This window comes from Taudactylus pleione, unplaced genomic scaffold, assembly GCF_031769625.1.
Source record: "Taudactylus pleione unplaced genomic scaffold, aTauple2 ptg000198l, whole genome shotgun sequence".
NCBI lineage: Eukaryota > Metazoa > Chordata > Amphibia > Anura > Myobatrachidae > Taudactylus > Taudactylus pleione.
Window position 1 is genome coordinate 12,518,429 of NW_028284600.1, and position 13,277 is coordinate 12,531,705.

General features: G+C 45.5%; 1 protein-coding gene across 1 annotated transcript in view; it reads left to right on the forward strand.

Moving 5' to 3' along the window:
- LOC148518871 (alpha-2-macroglobulin-like) overlaps positions 1-13,277 on the forward strand; it is a 178,041-nt gene that overhangs the window by 59,788 nt on the left and 104,976 nt on the right. The window contains exons 13-14 of the mRNA XM_088476978.1: positions 5,475-5,538; positions 7,171-7,316. Coding sequence (XP_088333104.1) covers positions 5,475-5,538; positions 7,171-7,316 — 210 coding nt within the window. The remainder of the gene's footprint in view (positions 1-5,474; positions 5,539-7,170; positions 7,317-13,277) is intronic.

Sequence of the window (13,277 nt, forward strand, 5' to 3'; positions counted from 1 at the left end):
TTCAGGATCAGGTTTAGAAATGGACCCCAAGAAAGTCCAAGCAATATTGGCTTGGTCCTGTCCCACTTCTTTGAAAGCCATCTAGAGACTTCTTAGTTTCTCCAATTACTATCACCATTTTATTAAGGGATTCTCCTCCTTGATGGCTCCCATCACAGCCCTAACTTGTAAAGATGCAAATCCTGCTCTATGGCCTCCTGAGGCGGAGACAGCCTTTCAACTTCTCAAGTAAGCCTTTATAATAGCTCCAGTTTTGAGACAACCGGATGTCAAAAGGCCTTTTTGACTAGAAGTAGATGCTTCATCTAAGGCAGTGGGAGCTGTCTTATCCCAGCGCTTTGAGGATAACCGGATTCACCCGTGTGGTTTCTTCTCAAATAAATTCTCTCCTACCAAAAAGAAACTATGCCATAGGTGAACAGGAGCTATTAGCTGTCAAACTGGCCTTAGAGGAATGGCAGTACCTCCTAGAGGGTGCTAAGTTCCCTTTCACATTTTTACAGACCTGTTATGATTCCTGGAGGGAATCAATGGTTATTGTAGAGCCAACTGATTATTATTATTATTATTATTACTATTATTATTATTATTACTACCAGTTATTTATATAGCGCACACATATTCCGCAGCACTTTACAGAGAGAATATTTGGCCATTCACATCAGTCCCTGCACCAGTAGAGCTTACAATCTATATTCCCTATCACATGCACACACACATACGCACCAGGGTTCATTTTGGAGGGAGCCAATTAACCTACCAGTATATTTTTGGAATGTGGGAGGAAACCGGAGCACCTGGAGGAAACCCACGCAAGCACAGGGAGAATATACTAACTCCACACAGTTAGAGCCGTGGTGGGGAACAAACCCACGACCTCAGTGCTGTGAGGCAGTGATGCTAACCATTACACCGTCTGTGCTGCCCACAGCCTTGAGGGCTGGAATGTATTGTACTAGTTGTGCCGAGATCAAGAGGTGTGATGCAGCCTGTGGGCTGTAGGAGCAGCCTTGGGGGCTGGTAGCGGCCTTTATAGTCATGGCCAAGGGACTGGTGATGTGAAGCAGCTTTGGGGCTGTTGGAGCAGGCTTGGAGGATGATTGTGGCCTTTATAGTTGTGGCCAAGGAACTAATGGTGTGAAGCAGCCTTTGGGCTGTTGCCCTGAGGGCTGATTGTGACCTGGGGTCCCAGGACCTTTGCAGCCTTTGGGCTGATGACACTCAGGTGAGGTATGCAACAGAATGTGGGGCTGCTACCAGTGCCACCGGGATGACACTGGCGACGGTGTGCTTATTAGTACACCTGGAACGCAGAGTTGCCACCAGTGCCGCTGGGATGACATTGCCGACGGTGTGCTAATTTGTGCACCTGGAACGCAGAGTGGCTACTAGTGTCGCCCAGATGACAATGGCGACGGTGTGTGGGGATTGCACACCTGGAACGAAGAGCTGCTACCAGTGCTGCCGGAATTACACTGGCGACGGTGTGCGAGGTTGTGCACTTGGAACTCAGAACTGCTAACAGTGCCGCCGGGATGACACCGGCCAACGGACGGTGACAGACGCTTCTGGGATAGGAAGTGCTCCGTGCTGCCCAGATGGTACAAGCAGCATGTGTGGATGGGATGCAGGTGGAGCCGCCTGGATGGAGTAAGCGGCACACACGAAACACAGCTAGACTGACTCAGGAACTCAACTGACAAGCAGGAGACAGGAACCGGAAGTACGAAATACTCTATCACCGGCATGGAGTGATGGACTGGCTGGAATTTAACAGGAACAAGGCCCAAACAGAGCAAGTTTCCCTTAATGATAGACCAGTGTGCAGCTGTGCACAGACAGGGGAATTAATTAGCATGAACCTGACACTGCACACAGACAGCAGTAATTACTGCAGTGCTTCAGGCTGGGAGCTGCAGATCCTAACAAGACCACAGGAATCTTCTTTTCCTAAAAAATATTCAATGTGTAAGTCCTCGTCTGGCCCGATGGGCAATATTTTTTGCCCGTTTTCATTTTACCCTGTCGTATTGCTCTGGGGCTCTCAATCTGAAGGCCAACATCTTGTCATGGTCACTGTCCACTGATAGTGGTCCAGAAACACTGTGGAATACTCCCGTGCTGGAGTCAAAGGCATTCGCCACTATACAACTGCAACCATCTGTTGGAAAGACCTTTCCGGTGCGGAGTTGAGGAAACAGTCGCTGACATGGGCCCACTCTTCTTGTTTTGCAGGTCATTCAGGCATTCGTAAGACCTTGGAGTTCCTGAAGAGATCCTACTGGTGGCCATCGATGAAAACCAAGATAACTGAGTTTTTCTCGTCTTGTACCCAGTGTGCCCAGCATAAAGCTCCTCAACAGCCTCCAGCTGGTGAATTGGTGCCTCTTCCTGTACCATCTCGTCCACGGACACATCTGTCCATGGACTTTGTGACAGACCTGCCAAATTCTAATGGATATACTACCATCTAGGTTGTAGTTTATTGTTTCTCAAAGATGGTCCATTACATTCTGCTAGAGAAGTTACCCTCTGCACCTGATTTGGCTCACCTATTTGTTCACTATTTATTTTGCCTTCATGGACTTCCTTCAGAAATTGTTTTAGACCGGGGTGTCCAATTCTTGGCAAAATTCTGGAAAGCCCTCTGCTCTGTTCTGCAAGTAAAACTTAACCTTTCCATGACCTATCACCCTCAAAGTACTGGGGCCACCAAGAGGGTGAACCAGGATCTCAAGACCTTCATGAGAATCTTTATGTCTTCATCCCAGGACACCTGGTCTGAGTCCCTTCCCTGGGCTGAATCTGTGCACAATGCATCATACCACTCTTCTACTAACCGAACTCCTTTCTACATCGTGTATGGTCTTCATCCTAGGGTCCCTGAGTTCCGAAGCTTACCCACCTTTGCTGTACCAGCTGTGGATACCACTGTACGGAACTTTGCTTCAATTTGGGCTCAAGTGCGGGCTGCTCTTGTTAAAACCTCCATGCGGTACAAGTATCAGGCTGATAGGAAGTGAAGAAAAGTTCCTCAGATGCAGGTCGGGGATCAAGCATGGCTCTCTACCCGCAATCTTCGCCTCAGGGTACCATCTATCAGTTCACTCCCCGGTTTACTGGACCATACTCCATTACCGAGATAATCAATCCAGTCTCCTACCGTCTTCAACTACCGTCTTATTTAAAAATTCCTAATTCATTTCAGATATCTCTGCTCAAGCAATTAGTTCTCAATAAATTCCTCAGTGTTCTCCCTGTTCCCCCCAGGATCCAAACTGAAAAGGAGGTGGAATTTGAGGTGTCTCAGATTCTGGATTCTCGTAACTGGCATGGTCATTTGCAATACCTGCTTAATTGGAAAGGCTATGGTCCGGAAGAGCTTTGTTGGACCAGAGCCGAGGACGTCCATACTCCCAGACTCATCAGCAAATTCCACTTGGCTCATTCCGAAAAGCCTAGGTGTCCTGAGGCCACCCGTAAGGTGGGGGGTGCTGTCACGACCAGGGTTTCGCGGCATGAAGGTTTGCGGTCCTTACCGGTGAGGGTGCTGTGGAGCGGTCCTTCTGGTTGGAGAGCTGGCGTGTGGAGACTGGCATTGCATGTACGCGGAGGTCTGGCAGCGTTGAGCCATCCTGGCAAGGGTAAGTCTAGTGGCATCTCCGCGTCACGGCTGTCTGTGCGCCACCATCTTGTCTTTGGCCATGTGACATAGCAGGTCAATTGTCTGTGGGTCACCTGCTCTCTCTCCGTTACTGGGTACTTAAGGGTATTTGGATTGCCCTGTAGTTGCCAGTGCAACGTGTTCACAGCGTCAGCTGTAAGAGCGAATTCACTGCGCTCCTGAACCTGAGACTTGTGCTCCGGTGCTTGCCCTAGCTCCTTGTCAGCCTCTGGCTCCCTGCATAGCCTGCACCTCTCTGCCTTGTCTTGCTCTCTGCTGAGATCAGTCCTGCACCTTCCACCAGACCCACTCCTGCCTGAACCTGTCTCCTCAGTTAACCCATTTCTGCGCAGCCATCATCACAGCTTTACCAGAATCTCCTTTCAACCATCATCACAGCATTACCGGATTCTCCTTTCAGCCATCATCAGAGCATTACCAGATGCTCCTTTCAGCCATCTTTACTGCATTTCTGGATATCCCTCTCAGCCACTATTCAGCATACCAGGATATCCATTTCACCTCATTCATCTCTGTCACTGATCTGGACATTCATTTATTCCCACTCACTACAGTTCCCTTCTGCCACATATATTAGTTTGTTATTACTGGACTTTAGTTTATCTTATTGTTCATGTCTACCAACATTCACATTAAACAATCTACCTTTCAGTTTAAACCTGTTCCGGTGTCTGCTCCTGTTACCACCCCAGGTCCACAACAAACACAGATCCTAACACAATGATCACAGCAGATAAATATATTGTTAGCATATACACAGTGAGAGGGCAATTAAGGGTAGGTGCCTTCTCACTTTTGGCCAGCTTACATTAATTGTAAACCCTTGGAACCTGCATTGATTTTACTCCTGTAGATGTATGACTCAATGGGCAAAATATACTAAGCGGCGGGTTCTAAACCCCCGGCGGTTTGGCGGTGGTTTTGGTATCTGCAGATTTACTAAGGCCAAAACCACTGCAAAACCGCCGTCAAAACACATTTTAGAATCGAATAGAACAGGGCTGTCATTTAGAATCTGCTGCAAAACCACCACCAAACCCCCGGGGTTTAGAACCCACCGTCAACCCGCCACCAAACCGCCGGGGTTTAGAACCCACTGCTTTGTAAATTTTGCCCATTGTCTTTTGGTTCAACTGAAACCTTAATCCACAGCAGTCTCTGTATCCCACCAAGTCTTACCCTTCGGGACGTTAGACAGAATATATTTTATACCGTTCGGATTTCTAGGTTTGGTGTTCATGCTCCTCCACGTACAATAGGTCCCAAATTGGCATGTTTTTATCTGTACTGTAGGTCGATTGGCCATTGAGGAGGGTACACCTTACTCCCTTGTGTCATTTCTGCTGATTCTGCAACTTTTAGTCACCAAGTAAGTTTAAAGGGATAAAGTTGGATAAACGTTGGGAACAATTTGCAGATAACACTGGGAACATGAATGGACTCCATTGGAAGATCAGTTTTAACTTTTTACTAGGAAATGACCTCTCTCACTCCCAGCATTCTAACATACAAATAAACCTGTCAATGAGACCTGACTTGGAAAATGTAACATAACAAACAACAAAATATACTGTTACATTACATTCAGTACATTTGGAGAGGGAGTGGTCTTTAGTGGAATGTTCTTAGTGATCAGATCTTGTCATGCCCTTTTTTTCACACTTACAATTCTCCCGCATATATAAACAAAATAATGGTTCCATGTGATATACTGTACATGACAACATACAAGGTATCTTCTGATGTATGTTTGGTTTTTTTCATTATGTATGCTTTTCTTCCATCACAGGTAATGGCAAAGGGTGGCATTGTCAAATCTGGAAAGCACAAGGTGAAATTAACTCCAAATCAAGGTACAGTACTTATCAATTATCAGCGTAAGTTCAGAGAGTGTGTGTGTGTATTTGTGTATAAAATCTACAAAAATGATGAGAAGATAGCGCCATCTAGTGTAGAATATTTATAGTCCTTATAAACATACTTTTCAAAAATAAACTCAATAAAGTGCATATGTACAAGTTAAATATAGTTATAGCTTAGCTGCAGGATGTTGCAATCTTTTCTGGAATCCTCCTCTCATGGTGATCCAGATGATTCTGTGATAAAACAAAAGAATTAACATATCCAAAAAAAGAATGTAATTAGTGAATTAGTATAAAAAAATATTATAAAAAAAGTCCCACACCTTTGCAATTTACCAGGTGATGACAAAACAGCACTGCAAGCAAGTGTACTACAAAAAAAGTTAAAAAAAGTGCAAGGTGCTCAAAAATGAATTAGGAGTCTCAACTATCCATATGTAAACAAAAAACAATAAAGTGCATTTGCTGGTACCATACATAGATGATAATTGTGCTCTCTTATATATTAAAATTAATCCTGATGTCCAAAATGCCACTCAAGTTTTGTTTGCCAAATAGAAGCAAATAGCACCACCAATAGTGTAATAACTTTAAACCACACATTTAATGAACAATAAATTCACATACATCAGTGGTTCTCAAACTCGGTCCTCAGGACCCCACACAGGTCACGTTTTCCAGGTCACCCAGCAGGTGCACAGGTGTACTCATTACTCACTGACACGTTTTAAAAGATCCACAGGTGGAGCTAATTATTTCACTTGCGATTCTGTGAGGAGACCTGGAGAACATGCACTGTTTGGGGTCCTGAGGACCGAGTTTGAGAACCTGTGACATACATAAAAAGGGATGAAGCTTATCTGTAGGAACCAAATCACAGTTTAAGATCCAGATGGTAAGCATGCTTAGACTGAGGAGTACTGCGCAGCCATTTCTCTGTGACTCTTTTTCCTGCTAATGAGATTCCAGGGCCAATTTACAGCCCCAGTCCGTCCCTGCTTGGTGGAGATCTAGCCAAGCCTTTCCAGAATGGAGTCACCTTTAATCCATCCGCTACAGCTAAATATGTGCAAACGTCAAATATGTTCCCCTCTTATACATTATGGGGCTGCTTCTAAGTCACATGCAAGATGGCTGTATTTTAGGATAGCAGTGGAAATTAGATTTACTGACTTATACTTATGCAAGATTTAATTCAGCTAATGCCAGGATCTGTGCATCTGCAAGTGAAGTGCAAAGCTGTGCACCCCCCAACACTGTATACGCCAGACGCTGCAACCGTCATGCCAGCTGCGGGTGATCCATCAGAGCAGGCTTTCCTGAATCGCATGAAGCATTTGATACATGCCCCCTCTCATGTCACTACCACAAGTAAGGGCGATCCTGTAGGATTGCCTTGTTACTGTCCCAAAATGCCCAATTTCTCAGAAAGACAGATCCGGCCAAGTTTCATCCATCTCAGAATAGGACAGGACATACGCAAAGATGCATAAATTCACATATGTGCTTGCGTTTGCGTCCAAGCACAGAGACCCGCCCTCTGTTGTAACTGAAGTGATTAAAGATATATGGGCTGATATTATGTCATTTGATGATTTTCATAAATCCTATTTCTCCTGATAGAATCATATGGACAATTTACATTTCCTCTTCCTGTGAACACTAACACTGCCCCCCTGGCCAAAGTGCTGGTGTACCTTGTGCTGGAGAGCGGTGAGGTCATTGCAGATAGTGTCAGCTTCAGTGTGGACAAGTGCTTTGCAAACAAGGTGATGTACACTGCAATACTTCCATCTACAGTATTATGTCAGACGGACTTGTCTTTACAAGCTTTATTATCTCTGCGCTTTGGGGAAATTGAAAGCAAAATCCTCATTTTGCTTTAATGCAATCATTGCAATATCTGCTGCTGCCTTCCTGGGTATTTGCATGCTACTAGTTCCGTCATTAATAGATGTAAAACTCAATGATGCTATGCATTTGTCTTACATTATAAAACAGTATAATTCCACACTGTCCTGAATTCACCAGCACAGTTTTAATTTGAGGGCATTGTCCTATCACCGCACCATGAAGTGAGCTGATATGTGGGAGGCTTGGAGCTACATCCTGTGCTGTGCGTTTTTCCTCAAGTACATGCGTCAATTAAATAGTAGTTTTATGCTAAAAATACCAATCGGAAAACAGCCACACCTACTATGATGTGGTCATGCCCCTACCGTGCTGCAGCCATGCCCCATTGTCCAAATTCACCAATGTTGAAAGGTATAAAACAGTGATGGGCAATCCATGTAGATCTTAAGGTGCCCATACACAAATGTGCCCATATAATGAAATCTCTAAAAATCCATTAAATTGGTGCTCGGTTCAAATGGCCAGATCTCACTTGACACTGATAGCAAAGATGAACATTGATTACAAATCCTCGGATGATTGCAGTGGTCATACAAGATGTGTACCATTTACTCTGGAAACAGTTTGTGTACCACTAGCCACTGCAGATTATATATGGCCAGTTTGGTCATTTTATACTGTATCAAGTATTCAAGTTTAGCCACCCATCACAAGCAAAATATGATCACAATTGTTTAGATGCTACTTGGGAAGACTGGAAAAGTTGATTGAATGAAGACTGCTTCTCACCACGTCTAGTCATAGTAATAGGCGCTAACTTTACCCTGCAGGATCAGGCCCAAGCACTAAACGTTTGCTCCTTTTCTTTTATTATGCCCATATACAGTGCCGAAGCTGGATAATTGGCTGAGACAGAATCTGTTTAAAATTAAATCTGCACAACGCCATTTTGCGAATGGCAACAAGACGCCATTTTGCGACTGGCCGCCCAGCGCCATTTTATAGAATCTCACACATTATAAGTACATACGGTGATGCTATTATTTAGCGTCGTGCGATTCTCACGCAATAGAAAGATGTTAAAAGTCCTCATTATATAAATACAGACAGTTACTAAAACATATAATATGATCAACCTTGCAAAAAACGTACCACGGTGTACTCCACAAAACATGTAGTCGCACAACGCTAACTAGCGTCTTTTCTTAATACCCCAATACTTACACACTGCACACTTACATAAAAAGGTTCCCTAGCATTAAGGTTAATATTTAAGGTTTTATTCAGTATCAGTAATGTTGTGATATACATGTTATTTGATATCTAAGGTTTAGTGCATGATAAGCAGACCGTGTTTGGTGTCATTCTAAACCACTGTGTCTTTGCAGATTTCCGGTTCCATCTGTGAAGAAATCGCAACGTGTCTGCAATTTATGGATCATAGAGAGTTAGGCATTAAAATGTATCCTGTAATGCAGCCAGTTTAGATTTGTTATGCAGCAGGAAAATGGACACAAAGAGCTGTTGGAGGCTGGAATGTGACCATACGAATTAACCTATGAACTGTACTGTAACAGAAGAACCAGGAAGAAGAACCAATGGAATCATGCCAAACTGTTCTATTGTATTGCCTATCTCTGTAAGAGTATATTTGCAGGCTCTCTTAAACTAGATGCCAGTCACCTTTCTTTGCTGTTGACGGAGTTTTCATCTTTGATGCCGGAATCTGGATCCAGAGCGCGTGCGTATGTAACGACTGTACCTTGTGACTGTATAATTTGTTTGTGCTAATTGTACTTTAGATCACATCGTGTAACTATCTGCTTAAATGTTACATAATAACTTTTTGTGCTTTGGAACCACAATCAAAGTCTGAAAGCAATTATTTCTTGTGCGACTCATACCGCTAAATAGCGACAATTTTAGGGTGTATAGATAGGTAGGAATCGATAGTTGGGGGCTCGCAGTGTGAAATTCACGCTGCCGGTCACACGGTAACACTCGGTCAGCGATCTCTCAGCAAAAGGGTGGAGGTGCCATAAGCAGGAAAGAATGCATTGTGCTTTCGAATACCTGCTACCACTTTGTTGCTGAGAGCTCGCTACCTGTTATTGTGTGAGTTCAAGGAGCGCTGATTAGAATCCAGGGACAAGGAAGGAAAAAGTTTGTTTTCCTTCGTTGATAGAATTTCATGTTAAAAGTAGGGGTGTGCACCGGCCACTTTTCGTGTTTTGTGTTTTGGTTTTGGATCTGGATCTTTCTTCGTGTTTTGGATCTGGATTGGTTTTGCCAAAACCACCCTTCCGTGTTTTGGGTTCTGGGTTTTGTGTTTTGGATCTGTATTTTTTTTTAGAAAAGCATAAAAACAGCTAAAATCACAGAATTTGTTGGTTTCTCTGCTCCTATGCTATTATTAACCTCAATAACCTTAATTTCCACTCATTTCCAGTCTATTCTGAACACCTCATACCTCACAATAGTGTTTTTATGTCCAAAAGGTTGCACCGAGGTAGCTGGATGACTATGCTAAGCGACACGAGTGGGCGGCACAAACACGTGACCCATCTAGGAGTGACACTGCAGTGGCAGACAGGATGGCAGTTAGAAAAACTAGGCCCCAAACTGTACATAATGCAAAGAAAAAAAAGAAGTGCAAGATGGAATTGTCCTTAGGCCCTCCCACCCACCCTTATGTTGTATAAACAGGACATGCACACTTTAACAAATCAATCATTTCAGCGCCAGGGTCTGCCACACAACTGTGGCTGAAATGATTGGTTCGTTTGGGCCCCCACAAAACAAGCTGGCAATTAATGTGTCCCTGCACAAACTGGCTCTACGGAGGCAAGATGTCATCCTCATCCTCCTCATCCACCGATTCCTCACCCTCTTCAGTGTGTACATCCTCATCCTCACAAAGTATTAACTCGTCCCCACTTGAATCCACCACCACAGGTCCCTCTGTACCTTCTGGAGGCTGGTCTCCCTGGAAGAGCTGATAATTCATTTTGATGAACATCATCTTCTCCACATTCTGTGGAAGCAACCTCCTACGCCTTTCGCTGACAAGGTTCCCGGCTGCACTAAACACTCTTTCGGAGTACACACTGGAGGGGGGGCAACTCAGGTAAAATAGAGCCAGCTTGTACAGGGGCCTCCAAATTGCCTCTTTTTCCTGCCAGTACAGGTATGGACTGTCTGACATGCCTACTTGGATGCTGTCACCGATGTAATCCTCCACCATTCTGTCAATGGTGACAGTATCATATGCAGTGACAGTAGACATGTCAGAAATTGTTGCCAGGTCCTTCAGTCCGGACCAGATGTCCAAACTTGGTCCTGCCTGCCCTGCATCACCGCCAGCGGGTTGCTTAGGATACCTAAGTTTTTTCCTGGCAGCCCCAGTTGCGGGAGAAAATGAAGAAGGAGCCGTTGACGTGTCACGTTCCGCTTCAGCTGACAGTGTGTTCACCAGCAGGTCTTTGCACCTCTGCAGGCTTGTGTCGGCCGGAAAGAGAGACACCACATAGGCTTTAAACCTAGGATCAAGCACGGTGGCCAAAATGTAGTGGTCTGATTTCAACAGATTGACCACCCTGGAATCCTGGCAAAGCGAATGAAGGGCTTCATCCACAAGTCCCACATGCCGAGCGGAATCGCTCCGTCTTAGCTCCTCCTTCACTTTCTCCAGCTGCTTCTGCAAAAGCCTGATGAGGGGAATGACCTGACTCAAGCTGGCAGTGTCTGAACTGACTTCACGTGTGGCAAGTTCGAAGGGCTGGAGAACCTTGCACAACACGGAAATCATTCTCCACTGCGCTTGAGTCAGGTGCATACCCCCTCCTTTGCCTATGTCATAGGTGGATGTATAGGCTTGTATGGCCTTTTGCTGCTCCTCCATCCTCTGAAGCATATAGAGGGTTGAGTTCCACCGCGTCACAACCTCTTGCTTCAGGTGATGGCGGGGCAGGTTCAAGAGTGTTTGCTGGCGCTCCAGTCTTCGGCACGCAGTCGCTGAATGGCGAAAGTGGCCAGAAATTTTTCGGGCCACCCAAAGCGTCTCCTGCACGCCCCTGTCGCTTTTCAGAAAATTCTGCACCACCAAGTTTATTGTGTGAGCAAAACATGGGACGTGCTGGAATTTGCCCAGATGTAATGCCCGCACAATATTGGTGGCGTTGTCAGATATCACAAATCCCCAGGAGAGTCTAAGTGGGGTAAGCCACTGGGCGATGATTTCCCTCAGTTTCTCTAAGAGGTTGTCGGCGGTGTGCCTCTTACTGAAACCGGTGATACACAGCGTAGCCTGCCTTGTAACGAGCTGGCGTTTCTGAGATGCTGCTACTGGTGACGCTGCTGCTGTTGCTGCGTAAGGTGATACATCTACCCAGTGGGCTGTCACAGTCATATAGTCCTTAGTCTGCCCTGTTCCACTTGTCCACATGTCCGTGGTTAAGTGGACATTGTGTACAACGGCATTTTTCAGGACACTGAGGACACTTTTTCTGACGTTTCTGTACAGTCTCGGTATCGCCTGCCTAGTGAAGTGGAATCTAGACGGGATTTGGAACCGGGGACACACTACCTCCATCAATTGTCTAAATCCCACTGCACTAATGGCGGATACCGGACGCACGTCTAACACCAACATAGCAGTCAAGGCCTCAGTTATACGTTTTGCTTCAGGATGACTGCTGTCGTACTTCATCCTCCTCGCTAAGGACTGTTGGAGGGTCAATTGTTTAGTAAAAGTAGTGGTGTTCCTACTTCCTCTCTGGGATGATGAACGACTCCCAGCAGCAGCAACAGCAGCAGCGGCAGCAGTAGGCGTAGCAATGCAGGATCCTCCAGAGGAATCCCGGATAGGAGAGTCAGTCATGCCAGTGACATGGCCTGCAGGACTACTTCCGATCCTGACTAAGGAGGAAATTGACGAGGAGGGAGTTGACAGTGTGGTTTGCAGGCGCTTGGATACAACAGGACAACGGGATTTAGGTGTCCCTGGACTGCTTACGGTCTTAGCCAAAGTTTCAGAACTTGACAGTAACTTTTTATGAACGCGCTGCAGGTGCCGTATAAGGGAGGATGTTCCTAGGTGGTTGACGTCCCTACCCCTACTTATTTCACCTTTACATATGGTACATATGGCAAGACAGTTGTTGTCCGGATTTGGATAGAAATATTGCCAGACCAAAGAGGTGGAATGTTTGGTCTTCTGCCCAGGCATGACCGTGATGGGCTTTTTCATCCAACGGACAACAACTGTCTCCCCCGGAGCCTGATTTAAACAAACCACATCACCATCAGAATCCTCCTCGCCAACTTCCTCCTCAGCGCCAGCTACACCAGTATCCTCATCCTGTTGTACTTCAACAGTGACATCTTCAATTTGCATATCAGCAAGTGGACTGTGGGTGCTCCTTTCAGCACTTGCAGGGGGCGTGCAAATGGTGGAAAGAGCCACCTCTTCCCGTCCAGTGCTGGGAAGGTCAGGCATCGCAACCACCACCACACTTGGACTCTCCTTGGGGATTTGTGATATCTTCTTAGAAAGCACAGTTCTTCGCTGTGCTTTTGCCAGCTTAACTCTTTTGATTTTTTTAGTGGGAGGAGGGCTTCCATCGTCATGTGGAGCTGAACCACTAGTCATGAACATACTAGGGATCGACCTTAGCCGTTCCTTGCCACTCCGTGTCGTAAATGGCATATTGGCAAGATTACGTTTCTCTTCAGCTGATTTAAATGTCTTTTTCAAGGTCATTTTCCTGAACTTTGCCATTTGGGATTGTATGTGCCCTCTACTATGACATTGGGCATCGGCCTTGGCAGACGACGTTGATGGCATGTTATCGTCTATGTCATGACTAGTGGCAGCA